The 24,898-nt window shown below is 39.9% G+C and overlaps 1 protein-coding gene across 2 annotated transcripts in view; it reads right to left on the minus strand.

Moving 5' to 3' along the window:
• Positions 1-24,898, minus strand: part of LOC126475365 (DNA mismatch repair protein Msh3-like) — a 356,972-nt gene that overhangs the window by 240,999 nt on the left and 91,075 nt on the right. For both annotated transcript variants that reach the window (XM_050103183.1, XM_050103182.1), the window contains exons 7-9: positions 23,642-23,796; positions 23,095-23,313; positions 19,132-19,278 (exon numbers count right to left, since the gene is read on the minus strand). In XM_050103183.1, coding sequence (XP_049959140.1) covers positions 19,132-19,278; positions 23,095-23,313; positions 23,642-23,796 — 521 coding nt within the window. The remainder of the gene's footprint in view (positions 1-19,131; positions 19,279-23,094; positions 23,314-23,641; positions 23,797-24,898) is intronic.

Consider the following 24,898-nt stretch of genomic DNA (forward strand, 5'->3'; position numbering starts at 1 on the left):
CAGCACTTTCATTTGGTAAGTCACATCATCATCATATATATATATATATATATATATATATATATATATATATATATATATATATATATATATATATATGGAATTACATGTCATACATATTACTCTATTACTCAGTTGACTTTCCCAGTTCATTGACAACCCTCGGTCGCTAGAGGGCTGCTGTAATTGAGTTTCGAATTCAAAGTGTTTGGCCACTTGGAGGACCCTCTCTTTCAGCATGATATCGCCAGATAACACACGAGTGCTGCAACACCTGCAACAATGCTACACCTTATTCTCACTGTAATCGATCATCTCCCTTTCAGTCTTGACTTAGCACCATCCATTTATCATCGTTTCCAAAACTTAAGGAACATCTTCGAAGACTTCATTTTGATAGTGAGGAAGTAGTGCAAACAGAGATGAGGTTGTGGCTCCATCAACAAAGTTGAACATTGTACAGCGACAGTATTAACATTCTGGTTTCATGTTGGGAGAAATTTATTCATCACCAGGGTGGCTGTCTTGAGAAATAAATATGTAGACATGAAGAATAAAGATGTAGAAAGATAAAAATGTGTGTTTTGTTTAAAAAGCTTCAAGACTTTTCACATAAAAATATGAATGCATTACTTTTGAGCAAACCCTCATACTTTCATCTTCATAACAGAACCTCATGATTCAAAATCAGAATTACATATCTTAAGTTGACAGTTCTAAGTGCCAGCAGTGAAAAATAATTAGAGCACAATCTTACGTCATCTTCCAAAGTTGATCCCAATTTTGTTTGGCTTGGCTTTTATTCCTGGACTGATACTGTACTCAGATGTGGACCAGAGATAGTGATGGTGTACACAAATGTGCACACAGGTGCTTCATCTTGGAAAGTTACTACTGTTACTGTCCCAGCTTGAAGACATGCATTCTCTCTCGACGTGACTTGTCACATGCAACCCTGATATGTCATGCACCATTTCTGTAGCCTAGCTGGTGTGCCTTCAGGCTCTGATACAGGCAACTGCAGCTCCTCACTGATACTGCATCTCGCTGACAGTGTGCATGGGATGCTGACCACCTTGCTTGTGACTGCTGCTGCCACACACCAACTGTATCCCCACCTGGCACAGTCATCTGGTTGTCATGCTGCCATCCACCCCACCCTGAGGACCCCTCATTGTTTGATGTGCAACTATGGCTTCACCAGCTATTCCACTCTCTGCCAGACTGCAGCACACTGCCCAACAGGTGGAACTACGTATGACATTCTCTCCTGCCTCAGTGTGAGCGTGGCAATGCTGCAAGTGATCATGGCTGTGCATGCAGCACTAGCCAGTGCTGCAACTGGCTACAGCTGCCACAGCTCCAGCTGCCCTGGTGATGGCTCTAGCAACAAGGCTAATCTCTTCTAATGCCATGAGCACTTCAGCCTGGACATTGCTAAGTGCAGGGAGCCCTGCTCTTGGCACCCAAACACAAAGGTATGCCTAGCTGCAGCTGTCTCCCAGCACTTGTTCGCCATGACACTTGCTCCACCACATTGTTCCTGATCAGCACTCCAAGTTGTCCACCTTCCCGCAGCAGCTCATTCATGACCCTGGTCCTGTCTCAATCATCCTCATGAAGGCAGTGAATAACTCCACAAACACCACTACGGCATACATCATCACATTCCCAAGCTTGACCTGCAATGAGGCTCCTATGAATCTTCACCGTCACCGACCCCATTGTGTGAGTAGACTTCATCAGGCACTACTGCCTGTTCTGATGTGCAGCCTGGCACGTCTTTGACAGTGATATTGGGAGATCAACGAAATGCACCACTTGTTTCAGTGTTATCTGCAATCAGAAGCAGGTGGCATATTCTGGTCCATACACTGACCACCTGCACAGTTTCCTGCCCTCACATGCACCTTGGGAGGTCCACTATTCAAATGTCCACTACTTTGAAACCACTCCAGACAACACATCTTCCACTGACCACAGCCTCTACCAGCAGACAACCTCAAGATCACTAAGGCCGAGTTTAATGCACTGCTATCTACCAGCGTGCTGCATCCTTCTAAGAACCCGTGGGTGTCGGCCATTCACCATACCAAGAAGAAGGGTGGTTCCTGGTGACCATGCAGTAACTACTGGAAGCCAGATACCTCTTCCATCCCGGAATGGTACCTGGTGCTGCCTACAGCTACAACAATACCGTCTACAAGGCAATCAAATACTTTCAACTGATGATGAAGGCCCTTTAGTTCACAGGCTCCACTGCCACAAGCCTATAATGTTTGCCCTCTCGAAAGACTCTGACCACAGCTCCTCATGTCAACTCCGGCAGCAGTTTTTCATATCTGAATTTGCTACTGGGATATGTCATGTCACTGGAACTGACAAGGTTGTCACTGATTGCATCAGCCACATTTGCACTGTTGCTTTGTCCCTGGTGTACAAGGCACTTAGCACTATCTAGGAACATGACCCAGAACTTGCCCACTTCTGCCCTGATGTCACTTCCAGGCTCTCTCTTCAATGTACATCAGCCGTTATTCAGTCACTGACATTTCTCTGTACAGCTGACCTGCACTTGACATGGAGCTACCATCCTACCACAAATGGCATGGTGGCATGGCTCCACTGTACCTAGAAGGCTGTCCTCTCCTGCCACAACAACAGGTGAACTGTTGTCCTGCCACAGGAACTTCTCAGCCTCTGCATGTCTCAAAAGACTGACCTGGAAACATCAGCCACCGACATTGTTTACAACCATGCTACGCCAGTGCCATCCCTGACTCAACAGCCACCTACAACACTGGAGCCAGCATAGCTGACTCCCAGGACACTCATGTGCCTGCCCCTCTAGGTCTTCTGCAGTGTATGCCCAATGGAGCCATTTCCCATCTGCCATCATCAGTGGCTGGTTAGACCCATGATGTCATAGCGCCCCTCTGTCACTGCCACAGCAGCATTATTTCATGCGTTCCCAGTGGCGCACCCTAGACATGCCACCATCTGTTATCACATTGGAGGCACTGGCAATTCACCTTTGCAGTAACTGGCGTGTACGTTTTCAATTGCTCTATGCCCTTGCCTGAACCACCCCACACTGGGGACCACACCCAGTGCCTGTTCATCACTGCATGTGCAGAACTGGACACAGCCTCAGGTCAACCCACCCTGAAACACCCTGCCCTGAGCATCAGCACTAGTGATGGCTGGCTACTCTGCCCACCTCACACCTGTTGTCTCAACATCTAGTGCCTACCTACATCAAATGACTAGCACCTGCAGTATCGGTGCTACCATCCTTGGCCTCAACGCTAGGTCAAGACATGCTTAAAGAGTTCGGTGGTCTTCTCACCAAATTTCTGCCCAATAAGCTCGAAATCCACAGAAACGTCTCGACAACTTCAGACTGAAAGACACTGATATCCTAGTGAGCTTCTTTGTGGTTTCACTATTCACCGGGTGCCTCTAGCGGAGTCAGTCGAGGTTATTGGGCAGAAATTTGATGAGAAGACCACCGAACTCTTTAGGCATGTCTTGACCTCAATGTATTTTCTGTTTAATGGGGAATACTATGAGCAAACGGAGGGATTCACAATGGGCAGCCCACTCGCACCGGTGCTCGCGAATTTGTACATGGAGTACTTCGACGCGGAATCCTTGGCGTCATCCAATTGGAAACCTACTTGTTTCTTCTGTTATGTCAATGACACAATCGTCATCTGGCCCCATCGTAGGGCCAAGCTCCTGGATTTCCTTACACACCAAAACTCCATACATCCAAACATCAAATTCACTATGGAGACCGAAGCAGAAGGAAGATTAACATTCCTGGACGTCACGGTCAAGAGAAGAGCTGATGGTAACCTGAGCCACGGTGTGTACAGGAAGAAAATGCACACTGACCTGTACCTGAATGCAGACAGCTGCCACCACCCTTCTCAGAGGAATGGAGTACTAAAAACACTAGTACACAGGGCGCGCAGCATCTCAGATGCAGAGAATCTGTCCCAGGAATTGGAACACCTCAAAACCGTGTTCTGAAAAAACAAGTACTCGGAATGGCAGATAAGATGCGCTCTCTGTCGCACCACCCGGGCACAACCTGTGGAGATGGATGAAGTCACAGAAAAAGAGGTAGCCACTGCCTTTATTATGTACAATGGCGAACTATTGGGGAAAATCGGCCGTATATTAAAGAAACACTGAGTTAAAACCGTCTTTTGCCCGCCCAATAAGGTATGGGTATTACTGGGAAGTGTGAAAGATGACCTCAGTTTGAAGAAGGCCAGCATATACCAAATTCCCTGTGAGTGTGGGAAGACTTATATTGGACAGACAGTACGCACCATCGAAGATCATTGCCGAGAACATCAAAGGCACACTCGACTGAAATATCCAAATAAGTTGGCGGTAGGAGAGCACTGTTTGTCTGAGAAACACGAGATGGCTCAGACCTCTAAATATTGGGAGTGTTATAAGGGTGGCTATCGAAATTCGCACCAGGGAAGATCTTATCAATCGAGATTGTGGCTACAATCTCAGCAAGGCTTGGGACCCGGCATTGAATATAATTAAGAAGACTCTCAGCAAGAAGTATGAACTGGCAACCAGGGCAGATATAGCAAGCACATCGATGCTACGACAGACTCCGACGCCCACGTCTTCGCGACCGCCGCTGCGCATGTGTGGCCGGCGGAGAGAGCGGCCCGCAGGGGGAGGGTATTTAAATCGGCCGCCCGCCCTCAGGAGCTCAGTTCGTCAGTGCACCTGACGATGGTGACATGTCTGATCACCGAAATATTGTGCCCGTTGGACACTATGAACCAGCAGTATACCGTTGGACTGTTCGAGCGTTAAATGTGGATGTTTCTTCTGTTAAGGTAATGTTGTGTGCTTATATAGAAGCATTATACTTAATGACTGCTGTTATCATTGTAATAAGAAAAACAGCATGACAGCCAGGAAAGAAAAACAGAAAATTTTATTTCTGTGCTCTTAAAAAAGGATAGTATTATTTTTTATGCAAGGAATTAATTGCAACTGTTAAAGTCTCTACTTATTTACAAAAATTAATATATGTCTTAAGTATAGTAAATGGATCTACCACAACATCATTATTTGTCCAAGGGGACGAATATGTAGTGTTACATATCAGTCCAAAAGAGCAACGTGGAACCCCACAATTGCCTTGCTGATAAATGATAGTTGTGAATGATAAAATGTTATGACAAATTATTTTACAGGAAAGCATCACTTTTATGTGAAGTTATCACTTATTTTCATGAGCTGAGTCATGTCAGTGGCTACTCATGTTTTCAGGATGGGACAGCGATTGAGTAACTTTGCAATAGGAAGTACCTATTGGGGTGAAGTGTAAATACCATGTACCGCCAGCCCAGGCTGTGATAGTGCATCAGCCCACCAATAAAAGCCAAAACCAAACAATCCTGGGATCTGAGGAGTCATATTTATTTATGAAAATTATATTATGCTAAATTCTTGTCTTTCAGCGGACACAGCATAATTCCATGATGAAATCCACAAACTGACACATCTATGGTCGACTAAAGGTGGGCAGAAAAATATTTAGCATACACTGCTTGAGATAAAATCTAATCTTCAGAATTAACCAACGAGTGCATTACATTCTCATGAACTAAATATAACTGGCCAGACCATTCTGTGCTCATCAACTCATCATCATTGTCAGATAAAACATTTATCATCACTTGAACCATGGACCTAGCTGCAGTGGGGAGGTATGCATGCCTCAATGACACAAATAGCAAAACTTTAGGTGCAGCTCCATAAGAGGGGTGTTTGTGGAGAGGCAAAACTAAATATGATTCCAGAGGAAAAACAGCACCTTTTCCAGTTCTCACATGAGCAAGTCTGGGTGACTGACTTGGCCTTGTAACACTAACCAACATGACCTTGCAGTGTTGGTACTGCATCTTAGCTGGAAGCAAGGGGAAACCACAGGCACTATATTTCTTGAGAACATGCTGCTCCACCACATGGTTTAATGATAATACCATCTCCTTGGCTACAATATTTCTGAAGTAAAAATAGACCCCGTTAGAATCTCTGGGAGGGGCCTACTGGGGCAAGTCCTCAGAAGAAAAATCAAATCTGGAGTTCTATGGGTTCAAAGTGGAATGTTATGTGTTCAAAGTGGAATGTTAGATCCCTTAATCATGTCGGTAAGTTACAAAACTTGAAAGGAGAAATAGATAGGTTAAAGCTAGATTCAGTGGGAGTTAATGAAGTGTGGTTGCAGGAAGAACAGGACTGCTGGTCAGAAGAGTGGGCAGAAGTAAAACAGGACTAGGTCTAATGATGAGAAAAAAAAATAGGAATACAAATGGACTACTACGCACAGCATAGTGCGCACATTATAATGGCCAAAACAGACACAAAAAAATCACAGATCACCTTTGCAGTGAAGTACACATGCTTAATATGCCTAACAGCTCTACAATTATAGATAGTCAGAAAATATATGATGAGATAAAGGAAATTATTCAGTAGGTTAATGGGAGGGAAAATTTAGTTTTGATTGAGACTGCATTCAATAGCGAGAAAAGGAAGAGAAGGAAAATAATAGAAAAACATGGACTGCAGAAAAGAAAAATAAAGAGGGAGTGACCTGGTAGAATTTTGCACAGACCACAATTTAATCATTGGCTATACTTGTTTTAAGTTTCATTAAAGGAGGCTGTGTACGTGAAAGAAATCTGTAAACAAGTCACCTATGTCACAATCTTTGATTGTATAACGCATGTTATGTGATAATAAAAATTGAATTGAATTGAATTGATAGATTATGTAACAGTAAAGCAGGTACTTAAAACCAGCTTTTAAATTTCATAATGTTTCCAGGCCATAATTTGTCAGTTACACTAAATCTGAAGAAACTGCAAAAACCAATAAAAGTAGTAGAATTTCTTGAGAGTTTCTGAGGAAGCACTACATAATAATTAATTGAAACAGGGGTAAGGAATAAAATAGAAAATGAATTGGTAATTCTTGGAGACAAAATAGTGAACATACCAGAGGAACAACAGAGCAATAAAAAAGATCTAGTAGCAGTCCTTAGATAACATGCAAAATATTAAATTTGACTGGACAAGTGGGTGAACATAAAATGCAGCAACTACAGATGCCTAAACAATGAAGATTTTCAGAAAGTGCAAGTGGCACAGCAGGCATGGCTAGAGGAGAAAAGCAAAATTGTAGAATCATTAATTATATGGGTACAACAGATACACAAATGAAAATAAAAACTCCCTCAAGTGACAATTGAGGTAAGTGGTATGAACATTAAGAGCACAACTGTCAAGCCACATGGCTGAAAGTTAGTGGGAATGTACAACTTAAGGAAAGGCATTACAGAAAGGGAAGAAGAAACTGGTATGATGAGATGGGGGATGCAGTAATGGCAGAAAATGTGATATTGCACTAAACAACCTAAGCGCAAACAAGGCACATGAACTATATAGAATTTATTCAGAATTTTTAAGTGCCTTGGGAGAACCAATCATGATAAAACAGTTCCATTTATAGGTACAGATAAAATGGCATCAGACTTCAAGAATGTAATAGTCCCCAAAGCAGATGCTGACAAGTGTAAGTATTATTGAACCACCAGTTTAATAACTTGGTTGCAAAATGCTAATGTGAATTATCTACAGAAGAATGGAAGTAATAGTAGAAACTGACCTGAAAAAGGTGAATTTTGGTTCCAGATAAATACAGGGTTAGGTGAGGCAATACTGGCCTTCTCATTAAGGGGATACGGAATCACCTATCCCCGCAATGTTAATATATGCCTACTATAGGGAACATTTTCTCACAAACTACTGGAGACAGAGAGGTAAAAATTTTACTGTATGTGCATTCATATGTTACAACAATACTGAAACAACAGTTTATTGTCAAAGTATTTTCTTACAGAGATATTGTACATTTATTTTTAAGTAAATTTTTTTCCATCGCTTTTTACTAGACTATCACCCCTAAGTCTTTTGTAAATCAAGTAATTAAAAAATCGTTGTTTCAGTTTGTAATAGGGGCCTATGTCACTACGTCATAAAAATTTCAGACTTCTAGGTTGACCAGTACCTGAGATAATGTTCCTAGATGAAGTAAAAAGTAAACTTACGGGAAACGGAGAAAGAAGATTAAAACATTCCTGATCCGTAGCTAATACCCCCTTCACAGTCTTCATAATCATCTTCAAGTCTTCTTTTGGCACCCCTCTGCACCTGTCTTGCTTTTTTCACTAATGTCTTAATTATATTATCAGCATGCCTTAGTCTGTGCTGATCTAAAAAGAACATAGCACGTACCGTACGGGAACCAACACACATACCCAACTTTTGAAGGACCTGGCATTTAGTTATATTTCCAAAATTGAAGGTTGCCACAGCATCATACACACCAAAATGTAGTGTATTAATTCCGACAAACACTGTTTTTGGGAGACGATGCCATATCACACTATTCAAGCACTCGTTGGGGTTCTGCGTTTTTCCGTGAAGACATTTCATCAGAAGACTTCTGTCAGCCAGATCTCTGAAAATGGGCTTTATTTCTGCCATGATGGCTGATGGTAGACTGTGGTGGTGAATGTATTTCTCTCCTGTTGTTAGTCCCCTATTGTATTTACACCAGCTGTTTTCACCTTTGGGGCACAAACCATGTTGTGGATGCTCATCCGTGGATGCGGTGTGGAAATATAAAGCCCATATAGCTCTCCTCATTTCTTCAAGATTGCCTGTATTTTGCCTGATTGCAAGGCCATAGCAGTTCTGAATGTGGTCTATTATGGAATCAGTCAATCTTCTTCTGCCATCCAAGGTTTTCCCATCATCTAGTTTTTTCCCTTTCATAACTGATTTTAACCTTCTCAGCCTGGCACCCATTCTCTTCTGCGCATGTCCTATACATTCAAGTTTGCTTATATTTACACTGTTCCCATATGGTTTGCTTTCCAAAACTTCTTTGAATGCTTTAGAGTCACCATCTCCCAGATATTTGACATAGCGAACATTATACCACTGTGAAGAGCGATGAAAAATTTTCTTCACCCCAGCAACCTCCATGCCACCACTACTACCATAATAATTAGCAATACAGTCATCACTGTGTTCATTTTTCAGCCTGCCTGTGCACCTACAGTATTTAGACATTATTGCAACATCAATAACCTTGCCAGTATCAACACTAGTTGCTGTTACAACACCATTGTTGGAGGTGTGGCCCCTTTTCTGCCACGTGCCATCAAACGCCACTGTGAGGTCACGACTGCCGTCATTTTCTTCCACTGCTTCTTCCACAGCAACCTGCATTGACTTCTGTGCTACATCTTCAACTGCAGATCCTAGTACATAATTGTAAGCTTCAAACTTTGAAGGTGCACTTGGAAGATTTAGAACACCACATAGCATATCACCAGCTGCTTTGCCCTTACCAATTGCTCGCAATCCATAAACTAACCTAATATTTACACTATAAAGTTCAGTTTTCTTGTATCCATTATTTACAGTTACTGAAACCGAACTTGGAAACTTACAGCTGTATTTACAAACACTGCATATTAAATTAAACTGGGCAGCCAGGCCAACATGGCATTCTACTTTCAGAGAAACGTTTCCATGACATTTTTTGCAGCACAAACTGTTTTCAAGAGCTTCACACAATATATTCGTATCAATGAGTTCAAAAACTTCATTCCCTCTATCAAGTAAATTATATTTCTCTTCCAAATCTCTTAGTTTTTTATGAGAAGCACTGTTTTCATTTGGTGTAAGTTCGTTCGGCAAATCAGTAATAAGTGGATTCACATTTTCCAACAGTGATGATGATGAACTGCTTTGCTTTGCTAATGAATCATTATTTCTTTTCTTTTGCCAGTTCACACGCTTTTTAAATACTTTTGCTTTAGCTCTAGGCATTTTCACTGCGAAAAATGAAGCACTAAATACGAAATAACTCAACAACAACTACTTTCTTATATCACACTGTTTACAAAACAGTCCCGCCACAAAGTCAAAGAGTAACTTGAGGAAACCAGAGAGAAAGATTTTCGGGCAACTAGTGTATAAATAGTCGCTGGAAACCGGGATATTTGAATTCATGTCACTTTAAAGGTACTGCCAAAAAGTTCATGGTCAGCCACGAGAGACGTGTATAACTAAAGCGCAATACCCGGTCTCACAAATATATAAAAATAAAATAGTTATAATTGTAGTAGAGCTATGTATGATACGTCATTTTAAAGAGGAAACATGGCAGAATATAATACGCCAATAAAAAAAAATTCGATTTTTTAACCCAAAATCCGATTCCGTATCCCCTTAAGTTAGAAAATGGACTGAAGAGGTCAAACTGAGATTAACTGCATTTGTGCTGTAGACAAACTTTTAACAAGGTTGACTGGAATCCACTCTTTGAGGTTATGAAGTAATTAGACATAAAATAAAGGTAGTGAAAGTTTTTCTAAGACTTTTATAAAAACCAGACTGCAGCTATAAGTGTTGAAGGACATGAAAGGGAGACAGTAACTGACAAATGAGTGAGACAATCTGGCAGCCTATCCCACATGTCATTCAATATGTACATAGAGCAAGCAATAAAGGACACTAAGGTGAAATTTGGGAAATTAATTTAAGTTCAGGGAGAAGAATAAAAAAACTTTAAGGGCTGTCTATGACACTGTAGTTCTGCTGGATATGGCAAATAACCAGAAAGATAAGCAGTATCAATAGTGCCTTGAAAAGTGATTTCAAGATAAACATCAATGAAAGTGAAACAAGGGTAATGGAGTATAATCAGATTACATGATGTGTTACTAAGGACATTAGATTATAAAATGAGATGCTAAAGGTAGTAGAGGTGTTTTGTTATTTTGGCAGCAAAAGCAAAGACATAATAAAATATAGACTGTCAACGGAAAGAAAAGCTTTTCCAAAAAAAAAAAAAAGTCTGGAGTATAGTCTCATATGGAAGTGAAGCGTACAGCACAGACAAAGGAGAGTAGAATTGTTTTAAACATAACATTACAGAAGAATTCTGAGATTAGATGCTTAGAGCATATGACCAATGAAGAAGTAATAAGTAATGAAAAGACTATTACACATCTGAGGGCTTCAAGTGTGTGTGTGTGGGGGGGGGGGGGGGGTTATGAAGGGAGACTACGGTTTGAATACATTATGCATGTTCAGACATAATATACCGCTTGCAGTATATTTCCACAGTGTAGTCCAGTGTGGAGAGCTGCATCAAACCAGACTACAGAAATAGAGAAAGACACTTTTACACCTTACAGATTTCAACAATTTAGTTATAAGAACACATTGTCAATAGCTCTTGCATTATGATCTTCCATCTTCCTTTGTTATGGAAAATAAAACAAAGGTAGGCATCAACAACTTTAAGTCCTCTCTCAGTACTATGACACTTAAAAATCAATATACAAGGGTTCGAACTTAAATAGTGTCAACTGTTTATTCACAACTGATATGAAAGAGTTACATGTTTGCACCTGTTACTGCCCTTCAAAGTAGTCACCCGCATTGTGTAGAATCCACTGCCAGCAATGTGGAAAGGTAACTATGATGTACAAAAGTACTGTATGTGTGAAGCCCTGGTCCGGTGTAAAAGAGCACCTGATGGCCCAAATAAGATCAGCTTAAATAAATAAAAAAATGAAATATATTTCAGCAATACATTTGTTAATTTATCACTTTGGTGCTATCCCTTTCCACCTGAACCCACACGATCGTGCGGGTGCGGTTTTTATTTTTTTACGACAAACTGAATCTCTTGCCTTACTACCAACCGACCTGCAACGATCATGCAGGTTGTGCGCTACGCGTTTCTCATTTTTATGTTATCATTCGGCGCCAACAGATTGCAGCACATGTTGTTTAAGTTGATCGATAAGTGAGCATTATGCCGGCACCTGATTAGTAGCTCGTAATTAAGTTAAATTGAATTGTTTTGGCGATTTGCTGGATCTGGTTATTTATAATAGTGTGTACAACGTTGTGATATTGATAATTATTAGTAACTTCATATCTTTGCACAGTAATTGTGCGTTAAATTTGTATTAGCACGATTGTGCAGGTTAGGTGTGGACTGTGTAACTTCATCCTCGAGTGGGTGTTGTTAATTGTGTCATTGGCCTCCCTATATTACTGCTTTTCTTACAGTTTTGAATGGGAAAGTTTTTATGCACATTCCCGTTATTGTATGCAGGTTTATCAGACAATCAAATCCGTTCAGTATTAGAGGATTCGGATTTGAGTGGCACTTCGTCAGATGAAGATGACGAGTTTGTTCCTTCTCCTTCAAATATTCAGCAGGCAGACGACTCGTCTGATGGTGATTTGAGTGCCGAAGAAGTTCCTGAAGTTCCTGAAGAGCGCAGTGTCACAGAACGTGTCAGACCACTGCTTTTTCGGAGATCAAATTTTCTTCAGAAGTTTCATCCACCAAACATTAATTACAGTGCTGTTGAGGTCAGTGACAAAGAGGTGCGATCTGAGTTACCTATTTCGTGTATCTTTCCCATTTTCTTACTAAAATATCTTCTTTTTAATTCTAGAGTCCTTCACCAATTGGAACTTCTGCTGAAATGTCTGTTAATATTCCAGTGAAAAGTTTTCTGAAGAGGCAGTGAAACATACAAATATGTATAGTGTTGCAAAGACAGGGAAATCCCTAGGGACTACAGCTCATGAACTGAAGGTGTTTTTTGGGATAAATTTAATGATGGGGTGCATAAGGTATCCTAGGCTACCCATGTACTGGAAGAAATCTATTTCTTTATCAGCTATTAGTGACACTATGTCTAGAGACCGGTTCCTTGGTCTCAGGAATAATGTGCACTTTGTTGATACTATAAAACCACCTGAAGAGGCTAAAACTAATAGACTGTGGAAATTTCAGTCAGTGATCGACACAGTAAGAAGAAGATGTCACAGTTTGCCTCGTAGCTTTAACTACTGCAGTATTGAGAGCTGAAGAGTTTCAAACACCATTAGATGATATGTTAAGCACCTCCACAAAGGCAAAAGTTTACAAACCCCATCCGAAACAGGTTTGGACAGGCGATATGATGGGTATGATCACTGGCCGACAGTGGATGATATTTTGTCACCACGAACATGTCAGTATGAGTGCTGCAGTTCCAGAACAAAGAGAAAGTGCATAAAATGCAATCAGTACTTATGTCTTGCAAAAGGAAAGGACTGTTTCAAATTATTTCACAAAAAGTGAAGCAGTCTGAACCATGACTTCGTGTTACAAAATAAATAAATAAAAATTATTATTAATTTTTTTTGCCACAGAATATGATTTGCAATCTATGTAATATTTTTTATAATAACTAATAAATAAAAGTAATGAAAGAATAATTTTTTATTCATAACTGTTCCTCAGGTAACTTATAATATCAAACAAATAGCAGTAAGTCAGAGAATAATTTTGGTGAAATAAAACCTGACCCTCATGATTGTGCTAGTTGTTTTCCCACTACATTTTTTATGGAAGAGTTTTTTTTTATTATTTTTCCCAGTGTCTACTATGCCCAAGTATACAGAGAATTCAACTTTATTCACTATTTACAAAAAAAAAAAAAAAAAGGTGTTCAGGGTGGAAAGGGATATGGGAGCTGTTTTCATAATTTAATTCACTAAAGAACATATGGTATTAAAAGTTACTACCTGTGCCATTTACTGTGCATGAGAAGCTTCTAAAAAAATATTCATTGCTACCACTTCTGCTTTGTCATTGAGCATGTTCTGCTCATGTTTTAATTTCAAGTTTTTGATTGAGGTATAGTTTGTAGCCATTGTTTAGTTTATGATGTATTAGTAAATTATTATCTTTGCTGTCAAAAGACAGTGAGAGTAGCTATGACAGATTTGCTAGGAGTTTGTACCTAAATGCATTTGTGTGTTCCTGAAACCTAGTTTGGTAGCTTTGTCCATTCTGACTCACATTCTACACTGGGCCATTTGTCTTGTAGATCCCCATTTGGAAAGTTTGTCTTTGTTAAATTTTATGTTGTGTAGCAGTCTACTACATAAATTACTGCAAAAATTATTTAACAGTATCATGCCATGTTTACAAGACATTAAGTTCTACAAACAAAATGTGAATGACATATTACAAAATGTGAATGACATATTAATAATAAAAGAGAGGGAAAGCAAGCAAGAAGTAGAGGCACTAATTCAAGGTTTCAACAGAGTGCAAGTGAACTTTCAGTTTACATATGAATATGAATGTCAGAATTCAATAAGCTTTCTTGATGTCGCCATTATCAGGAAAAAAGTGGACATATTATTGTTATTGCCACACTCACACACACAGAAAATTGTCAACTGAGATCATATAATGTAAATTTTGTGGGAAATTTAAGTGTATATCAAAAGGAAGGCTAATGTGAAATGGAGGTGGCACATCTGTCGCAATAGACAAGAGACTCAAATCCAATCAGATAGAAACTGAAGCTGCACGCGAGATTGTTTGGACAGGACTCACTATCAGAGGCGGGCGTAAAATTGAAATTGGATCCTCCTGCTGCCTGCCAGACGCATCTCCTAATGTAACCAGAAACTTTACAGAACATCTCAATTGATTTGTGTATAAGTTCCTGAATTATACTGTAATCATCAGTGGATACTTTAAACGACCAACAATCAACTGGGAAAATTATAGTTTTGTTAATGGTGGGCGTAATAAGCCATCCTGTGAAACATTACTAAACGCCTTCTCTGAAAACCACCCGGAACAGATAGTTCGGAACCCCACTCATGACGCAAATACATTTGATTTAATGGCAACAAACATACCTGACCTCACTGAGGATGTCACATCAAAACTGGAATCGGTGATCATGAGACAGTTGTGGCTTCAAAGTACAAAGGGTAACTAAAACAAGCAGGAAGATATATATGTTCATTGAACTAGACAAAAAACCAGAAGTTTCATATCTCAATGATAAACTTGAAACATACAGCACAGGGCAGGAACACACAGAGGAACTAACGGCTAGATAGATATGTACCCAGTAGAACAGCTTGCATAATAGGTGTAAAACAAAACACAGGACTACTGATAAACAGATGCTGAATGAAACATATTTGGCTGTCAAGAGAGCATTGCATGAAGCCTTCAGTGACTACCATAGCAGGATACTGTCAAATAATATTTCACAAAACCCACACAAATTCTGGTCATATGTCAAAGCTCTTAGTGGCACCAAAGTTAGCGTCCAAACCCTAGCAAGTGAGACAGGAACTGAAATTGAGGGTAGCAAAGCAAAAGTTGAAATCCAGAATGAGATTTTCACTCTGCAGCGGAGTGTGCACTGATATGAAACTTCCTGGCAGATTAAAACTGTGTGCCCGACCGAGACTCGAACTCAGGACCTTTGCCTTTCGCGGGCATGTGCTCTACCATCTGAGCTACCGAAGCACGACTCACGCCCGGTACTCACAGCTTTACTTCTGCCAGTATCTCGTCTCCTACCTTCCAAACTTTACAGAAGCTCTCCTGCGAACCTTGCAGAACTAGCACTCCTGAAAGAAAGGATATAGCAGAGACATGGCTTAGCGACAGCCTCGGGGATTTTTCCAGAATGAGATTTTCACTCTGCAGTGGAGTGTGCGCTGATATGAAACTTCCTGGCAGATTAAAACTGTGTGCCCGACCAAGACTCGAACTCGGGACCTTTGCCTTTCGCGGGCAAGTGCTCTACCATCTGAGCCACCGAAGCACGACTCACGCCCGGTACTCACAGCTTTACTTCTGCCAGTATCTCGTCTCCTACCTTCCAAACTTTACAGAAGCTCTCCTGCGAACCTTGCAGAACTACCACTCCTGAAAGAAAGGATATAGCGGAGACATGGCTTAGCCACAGCCTGCTTAACTCTGTTTTCAAATATTCATTTAGAATTTAGAAAGGAAAACTCAGGAGAATTGCCCCAATGTAATCCTTGAGCTACCGAAAATATGAGTGAAATCAGTATTAGTGTCACTGATGTTGAGAAACAGCTGAAATTGTTAAAATTGAACAACGTTCCAGGGGCTGATGAAATCTCTATCAGATTCTAAATTGAATTTGTGGCCGAATTAGCCCCTCTTCTAATTATTATCTATCATAGATCCCTCAAAGAAAAAACTGTGCTAGTAGTTGGAAGAAAGGACAGGTTACACCCATCTACAAGAATAGTAGTCAAAGTGATCCACCACAATACCATCCAATATTCTTGACACTGATTTGTTGTAGAATCTTAGAACATATTCTGAGCTCCAACAAAATGAGGTATCTTGAACAGAATGACCTCCTCCATAGCAACCAGCATGGATTACAATATCATAAATCATGTGGAATCCAACTTGTACTTTTCCCACATGTCGTACTATACACTTTGGATCAAAGCAGTCACATAAATACTGCATTTCTTGATTTTCAAAAAGCATTTGATTCAGTGCTACACCTTTGTTTATTGTCAAAAATTCTACCGTAATGTGTATCGAGTGACATTTGTGGTTGGGTTGAGGTTTTTTTATTATGGAGGACATAGCATGTTATCTAGGATGGAGTGTCATCATCAGATATAAAAGTCACGCCGTGTGTGCCCTAGAGAGTTGTGTTGGGACTCTTGCTGTTCATTCTGTATATTGATGACCTTGCAGACAATATTAACAGTTACCTCAGACTTTTTGCAGATGATGCGGTTATCTATAATGAATTACTGTCTGAAAAAAGCTACATAAATATTCAGTCAGATCTTGATATGATTTCAAAGTGGTGCAAAGATTGTCAACTTGCCTTAAATGTTCAGAAATGTAAAATTTTGCACTTCACAGAACAAAAAGTTTATTATTCTGTGACTATAATATCAATGAGTCAGAATTGGCCAACTCATAGGTTCAGTTGTGCGTAAAGCAGTTGGTAGACTTTGGTTTATTGGTAGAATACCGGGGAAGTGCAATCAGTCTACAAAGAAGATTGCTTACAAATCATTCATGTGGCCCCGTCTAGTATATTGCTCAAGTGTGAGAGACCTGTACCAAATAGGACTAGCAGGGGATTCTGAATGTATATGGAGGAGGGCAGCACAAATGTCAGAGATTGTTACAGTGACAGTGAAGAAACTTAGCTGGCAGACTCTCGAAGATAGAGGGAAACTACCCCGAGAAAGTCTACTAGCAAAACTTCAACAACTGGCTTTAAATGATGACTCTAGGAATATACTACAGCCCCTACGTATCGCCCACAAAGGGGTTGTGGAGACAAGATAAGAATAATTACGACACACACAGAAGCATTCAAACAATCATTCTTCCTGCACCTCATATATAAATGGAACAGGAAGAAACCCTAATAACTGGCACAATGGAACATACTCTTAGCCATGCACACTGCGGTGGTTCGCAGAATACAGATGTAGAAAAGGTTATTTTTCCACCAGCAATAAATTATGTAATGGACTGCAACACAATTTAAAGTCTAACAAAGACAAATTTTTGAACTCAGGTATTTACAAAATAGAGTGTAATGAGTGCCCAGTGCAGTAAGTGGGTCAGACAAGAAAAATTTTCTAAGCCAGATTTCAGGCAAACATAAATACGATTGTGTACAATGTACCTAATAAATCTGCCTAAGCTATTCACATTAATGACACAGGATATGCTTTTGACACCATAGATAATAATCTAATAACACTTCATAAACTAAGAAAAGGCCACAAATTGTACCTCTGCCAAGAACCTGAAATCTTTATTCAAAACAGAAAACAGGGGCAAAATACACTCGATGATAAAGCTGAGACACCAGAAATTAATTTTTTTGCAAGCTTCCACACAATACTAGAAAATTACAGAACAACTTTTAGTACCATCTGTTCTTTAGTGACCTAAATTATTAAAACAATTCCCAAATCACCAAATCAATACATTAACAAATAATGCTAAAATATAGGTCTATAAGTTTTTTTTGGAAATAATGACATGTTTAAGAGAAAAGGATTGTAAAGATCTGAACCTTCATATACACATTATCTGCCTCTTTGATTATTAATGTAAGCTGGCAATGCTCTTGAACTCACAAGGCACTTAATTTCTACAGCTGTACAATCCCTGTACTGTTTGTATTGTCGTTTCATGTTTGTGGGCCATTTAATGACCCACAGGGTTCTTCTGGAACATCTTGTTTGTAATTCTGTTCATTGTTTAGAATTTATAACCCCAATGACATATTACAATAATAAGTGAAAACTGTAACTTATTTGTTGCAAAATGAAGTTCAAAAGGGACAACTGGTTATATGTAGCAAATAAGATCATAAGGTAAACTTCTGATCCACCTGCAGATGAGGGTGTATCCCGTGAAACAGACTATGGAAGGAAATAAAAATGGCTGACACAGATAATTTTTTAAATTTATATTTTATGTCAAACAGTTGCAGTTTGCATACCACAGTCCAACATGGGCCACATTAGGTTATTCCTTTTAACTGCTTAATGAGATTCAAAAAAATTCCTGCTGGTGCTCATTAAACTATGTGTACTATTAACTTATGTCTTTCCATTGTCAAATCTATTTAAGGACATGCACGCTGACGTGGAGGTGACTGTGTGCATGGGTGTGGTCTTGGGCATGGTACTGGTGGTGATAATGTGATCCCTCAGATTTTCTTGGTGTGATTGATTAATGGTGTATTTCTGAGTGTTCAGCTAAGTTCCCCTTTCTATTTTTGCACAATATTTCAACGACCTACACAGTCATCTTCTTCATGTGTGGAGAGTTGTGCTGTTGTTGTACTCACCTGATTGGTTGGCGCTCATATGGTGCTTACTCATACCAATGTAAATCACAGCTCCTGATGAAGGCTAGAGGATCGACCATCAAAATATTGTGTGAAAATGTAAACATAAACTTGGCTGAATGCCAAGAAGCACACCACTGTTGGTGGAGGCAATACTGGTGACAATACCAAAGATAGAAATTATGCTGCTTAATAAGCAGCATACAAATCTCAATAAACTATTAAAAACATTTCAGAATTGAAACAGGTAGACACTTGGGAAAACTAGACAATGGGAAACTGACCTTTTCCCGAATGCAGTTCGTGTATGATCCATTATTGATAACAAGGACCCTCTTTCATCACCACTACTGCTTGCAAAAACCTCCAAATTCTGAAGGGCTGCTGCACTCAACTGCAAGTGCTTTTCCAGCGATGTAAAACTTGTTAACCTATACAAATGACACAAATACTGTCTTAACAATATTTCATATCTCCACAATCATAGTTGTAAATATTATATTTTTTTTGAAAAAGTACTCACCCAAGGCGAAAAAAAGTATGACAAATCACCAAAACCATACAGAAATAAAACAAGCTTTAACAGTTTTTTTTTTTTTAGTGTGAAAGGATCATCTTTCATGAACTAAAGCAGGAACCAGAGAACTTTGAAAGACAAAATTAGTGAGTTTAGTGAGTCTAGAAACACTCAGGAGAAAAATATGTTAGTTGTGAAGAATTATATGATATGAGCATGAAAGAATGTCTCTGGAGACAAACACAATCTTTTAAACATGAAGGAAGACATTGACGAATTGATGCCATTTGCTAGATGATGGCTGGGGAGGGCAGGAGGAAGGGGGTTGGGGGGGGGGGGGGGGTGGAAAGGCTAGAGCTGTTTACAATGCAGTAAAATCCACCACCCATCAATTACGAAAAAATGTCATGATGCACTAGATTATGACAGTGAGAATCATTAATAAAAATGGCAAACTGCCATTCAGAACACAATGACCTCATGACCTCCCCTTGCCAGCACTTTAAGGATGAGGCCTGACACTTCACAAAACTTCAAAACCTGTGTAACACTGGACTTGGTGTCAGTGAGAATGAAGGGTAAATCTCCAGCCAAAATGAGAGTCGCCCTTATAACAGTATGCAAAAACCACACAGAAAAAATACATTGTACCAAAATTGGCATACCACAAACTTTACAGAGTGGTGAAGCCTCCCACTAGAGGAGGAAACCATGTCTCACTAGGAAATTTCCAATGCACAGTTTGCTGAACAACACTTCCTTCCATCAGTGTGGTTAACATGAAATCTGTCATGTCTGCTCGGTCAATTTGAGGGACTGCAGCTTGTCGTCCACTACTTCCACCCAGCAAAAACAATCCCCCTTGCCTCAGTGTTCGATCTGCTGTAAGGTGGCATGGGTTATCTGAATCAAATGGTCTTCTGGATAAATGCGATGGACTGCTTGTAGTACAGTGAGTGAGCCAGAGCAGACTAGAAACCTTTGAATCCACTTCAGGGCTGTCACGATTCCCCATAATTCCACATCTTAATTTGAAAAGTGTTTTGGAAAGCATGCTTGGAAAACACTGTTGAGGAAAAAAGCTGAAGAACATAGAGCTTTCCCTTGCTGCAAGCCATCTGCATATACAGTGATAAAACTGTAGTATGTGTTTAAATTGAACTTAATAGATTCGTAAAAATGTAATCTGGAATACAATGGAAAATCCAGGACGGACTGTAACAATATTAGGAAAGTTGGTACTCACCATATAGCGGAGATGCTGAGTCGCCGATAAGCACAACAAAAAGACTGTCAAAAAATTAAGACTGTAGCCAGTAAGGCACACACACTCACACACACACACACACACACACACACACACACACACACACACACACAAGACTGCAGTCTCAGGCAACTGAAGCCACACTGCAACTCAGCATCTCTGTAGCAACTTTCCATTTTATAATACTGTTATAATCTGGAGTACAAGTTTCTTGTACTGCATCAAGCCTTAAATCACTTTGGTCTCTGAAGACACTAATGCTACAATTTGTTCCACCCTGGCTGTATATTCAGAAGTCTCATACAACAAGATCTGTAAAACAGTCATTAAAATGTATTGCAAATGGCTTGGCCATATGAGGCTGATTCCCGAACAGCTGCTCAAAAGTTGTGGTGGATTTCTGCAATAAAAGCTAATGATTGAGGTAATGCTAAGGTTTTCAGAGCCTTTCGAGCCAGAAGTACTGCCAGTGAATCTAGAGTGATGGTTCATCAGCCTCTGCACACAGCCTCTGAACTTAGCTGGTCCATAGGCTGCTGATGATACCTGAATGCCCTAATATTGGACAGTGCTATTGTTAGGTCTGGTATGATTCTTGCCTGTTTTCCATAATGGAATTAGTATTGCCTCCTTCCAAGTGGTGGAGTACTGTCCATCAAACCAGATCTGACTGAGCTTGCCTTTGGCTGCAGGGCACAGACGACACAGCATAGCATAATGAGTCTGATCCAATGCTGGAGCAGTATCTCTGGTTGCAGACAGAGCTGATTTCAGTTCCCACAAGGACAATGGGTGATTGTGGACCTCCTCACTACACGAGAAGAAGCAGAGATGCCTCATCTCCATAGCCCTACGGAACATCTCAGTGAAAGTAAAAAAGTGTTCAGCTAGAATGTGAGCTATGTCTTTAGGCATGGGCACCAAGACTCCATTTTTCAACAAGGTGGTAAGGGGATGTGTATTTCCCTTGTCTGAAATCCACCTTACTGATTCCCAAACTCATGCAGTGCATGCAAAGTGATTAATGGAAGTTGCAAATTCCTTCCAGGAGCTCCTCTTCTGTTCTTTTACCATTTGCCTTGCTAGTGTTCTCATAGACCCGAGACATGAGGATTTTATTTAGTTAGATGCTGTTTGAATTTCCACCAAGTCAAGATCTTCCATTGGGATTCCATGAGCCACTAGGGAAACAAATGTTGATCCAGACAGAGCCCCATGTTCCTGAGTAAACCTTACACAACACAGGGACAACAAGTGCCCCAGAGTTTGTCCACTAGAGACTTTTTTTACCTCAACAGCCATTTACCCCATCAGTAAATAGCACACCTCGCATGTGAGGCTTTTTTCATAGCAGTCAAGGGGATGAAGCCAAGGCACCTGTTTTCCAAGACATACAACATAGTTCTGCTGCACCTAATGATGGCCCCTGAGATATGGCCAGAGTTCATGGTAGAAGAGGTGTGTGGTGTTGCCCAGTTTCCAGCTCGGGAAACCCGGGGTCATCTTGCATCTTGCCAGCACCCAACCACTGCTAGCAGAGTTGCCTGCAGGAAAAACAGCCCTCCCTTCCCTCATTTGTGGAACACTCTTCATCAGGCCTCTCCATTGAGGCCTGTCTGGTTTGAGTGGCCCTACCACCTCTATGTTACTGCCAGCATAGCCTTCAGCAGCATTGAGGCACATTAACCCTCCCAGCTGGCACTGAAGATGCCTACAATAACTGCAGTGCCCCCCACTCCCCAATTGAGAAGTGTAAAATTTAAACATATGTGTTGACTGAATGAAAGAGAGAAAGAAAAATTAGATACAGGGAACAATTGTATTGTTTAGCTGAAAAGGGATAGGTGGAAATGAAACAGACAGATTAAACAACAGCACAAAGCTCAATCTTATAAAAAATCCTGTGCATGGCTATCAAACCTAACATTTTTGCACATTGTGTCAGGAAGTTTGAGAGATTTGATTCAAGGTGTTAAATGGCTTTCACATATTTATTGCAATTATAAAGAAAGAAAATATTTTCTTTTGTGTATCTAATCACCAACATTACTCTGCTTTAATAAACTTCAACAAGGATATTCACTTTTTCTGGTTTTCATCTTCAAGTTGTTCCAAATTTCTTTGTTCCTTGAATTTACACTTTCCCCAAAAAATAAAAGGCAGTTTTATTTGAAAACAACATGCTGTCAATTTTGTGTGTGCATTTAAGTGTGTGTGGCTCATTTTATGTCTGCATTAAATTCTTTAAGCAAAATTCTTTAAATTCTTTAAATTCCTTGTATGTTCATCTGCAAAGACAAAGTTGTTATTTGTTTAGTTACGTATGAAATACAGATAAACAAATATGATGCATCCCACTTTCAAAGAATGCCTTTTAATAATTAATTGCTACAAACATTAAAAATACTTAAATATCACTTTATTTTGTTCTAATTACTGTGCTGACAAAAAATGGTGTCCTACCTTGCAGCACTCATTCCATCCTGAAGTTTAAATTGTGCCAGATGCTGCCACAATGCACCCAGAGCCCTGATCACTACTGGTGTTAATTCATTCAAAGTCAACACTGGTTCAGAATAGCCTATTGGTTTGTCATTTGGGCTGCTCAGAAATACGGCAACGACAGCCAATGCTTTTGAAAACTCATATTCTTCATCTGAGAGTCGATCCAGACATGCTCCGCTATCAGAAATCAGAAAACAGCATTTTAAATGAAAAGTGTAACCAGCAATCACAATTAAATAATAGCATGAGAAGGTTTACTGTCAGCATTAACAGAAATGTTATGATGATCTGTTTATCAGAAATTAAAAACATACAAAATGAAAGAAATGTGCATGAGGCTTTAACCATATACTTCATGGGTAGTGGCTATATATTTTTGCAGCAGTTTCAATAATCATTTGTATTAATACTTCATATATAGTTGTATGTGGCAGCAACACATATCTTCAACATAGATTTAGATATTTTCTATGCTTCTGGCTCAAATGCGTCAGTAAACAACTACCTATGTTTTAAAAAAGTTTCGGTGCTTGTGCTGAGTGTTTCTTGACTCAGTATTTCTGCAGGATTTAGATGAGCTAATCTTTTTTCAAGTTCTTCTCTTGTTTTCAGATCATCAAATGAGTCATATATAGCTTCACCAGTGCTGGGATCAAATGTCTGCAACCATAAAAGAAGAAAAATGAATCATGTTAAAAATTACTTTGTATCAGACGAGACATGACTAGAAAACAGAAGCAGTTGAACAATGGAAACTCCAGGTAGGAATATCAACAATGCTGGAAAAGAGAGGTTGTTATTACCAGAAAGAAGAAACGTCACTTGCAGCCAGGTACAAGTAAAAGGCACAATTAAAAGACACTCACATTTGTGAGTCTGCAACTTGACATGCCTTCTTTACAATAAGTAGCCATCTATCTTCTCCTACATTGCTGAAAACAGAAGTAAGTTACTCAAATAATGCTGTTATCAGCCCAATTAACATGGTAATTATATGAAAGGACAGTAATTTTTTATAGATATGTCACACTCCATCACTGTCACTCTCTCTTATAATAGTCAAGAAATAATTTACACTGTGATACCTCTGTTCTGTCATACATGTGTTTACTTTAATGAGCTACACTAACTAAACTAAAATGCTTGGCCAAAATAAAAACAATAGTAAGATCGTATCAACATGTTACAAGAATGGTAGTTGGTAGGAATTATGACAGGTTCCTGGAATGAGACCAGAAGGGAGACTGAGATGAATCACTGGAATGAAATAACGTTTGAATAGGAGAGGAGAAGAGTGGGACAGTGTGGAGAGGGTAAAGTGGTGGGTGAACAGGAAAAAATGGAGAGGCTTTTGTTCCAAACAGACTCAGCCAGGGGCTGGAAACTGAAGAAGAAGAAGAAGAAGAAGAGGATGATGATGATGATGATGATGATTAATCAAAATTAAATAATTGGAGGAGTAAAGGTAAACCCTCATCATATAGTTGAGGTGCTGAGTTGTCCACAGGCACATAAACAAGACATACAATATTGCTAGCTTTCAGACAAATCCTGCTTCAGAGCTAATACAACACACACACACACACACACACACACACACACATACACACACACTTGCACAGCTACATTTTTCCAATTAACAGCACTGTGTTGGCACTGCAGCTCATCTTGAGTGAGGGTTGTGTTGGGTGGAGTGGACAAGGATAGAAAGGAAGTGAGGAGTAGGAGGAAGGGTTGTGGAAAGATGGGTGACAGCAGGGTG

Source organism: Schistocerca serialis, chromosome 4 (assembly GCF_023864345.2).
Source record: "Schistocerca serialis cubense isolate TAMUIC-IGC-003099 chromosome 4, iqSchSeri2.2, whole genome shotgun sequence".
Taxonomy (NCBI): domain Eukaryota; kingdom Metazoa; phylum Arthropoda; class Insecta; order Orthoptera; family Acrididae; genus Schistocerca; species Schistocerca serialis.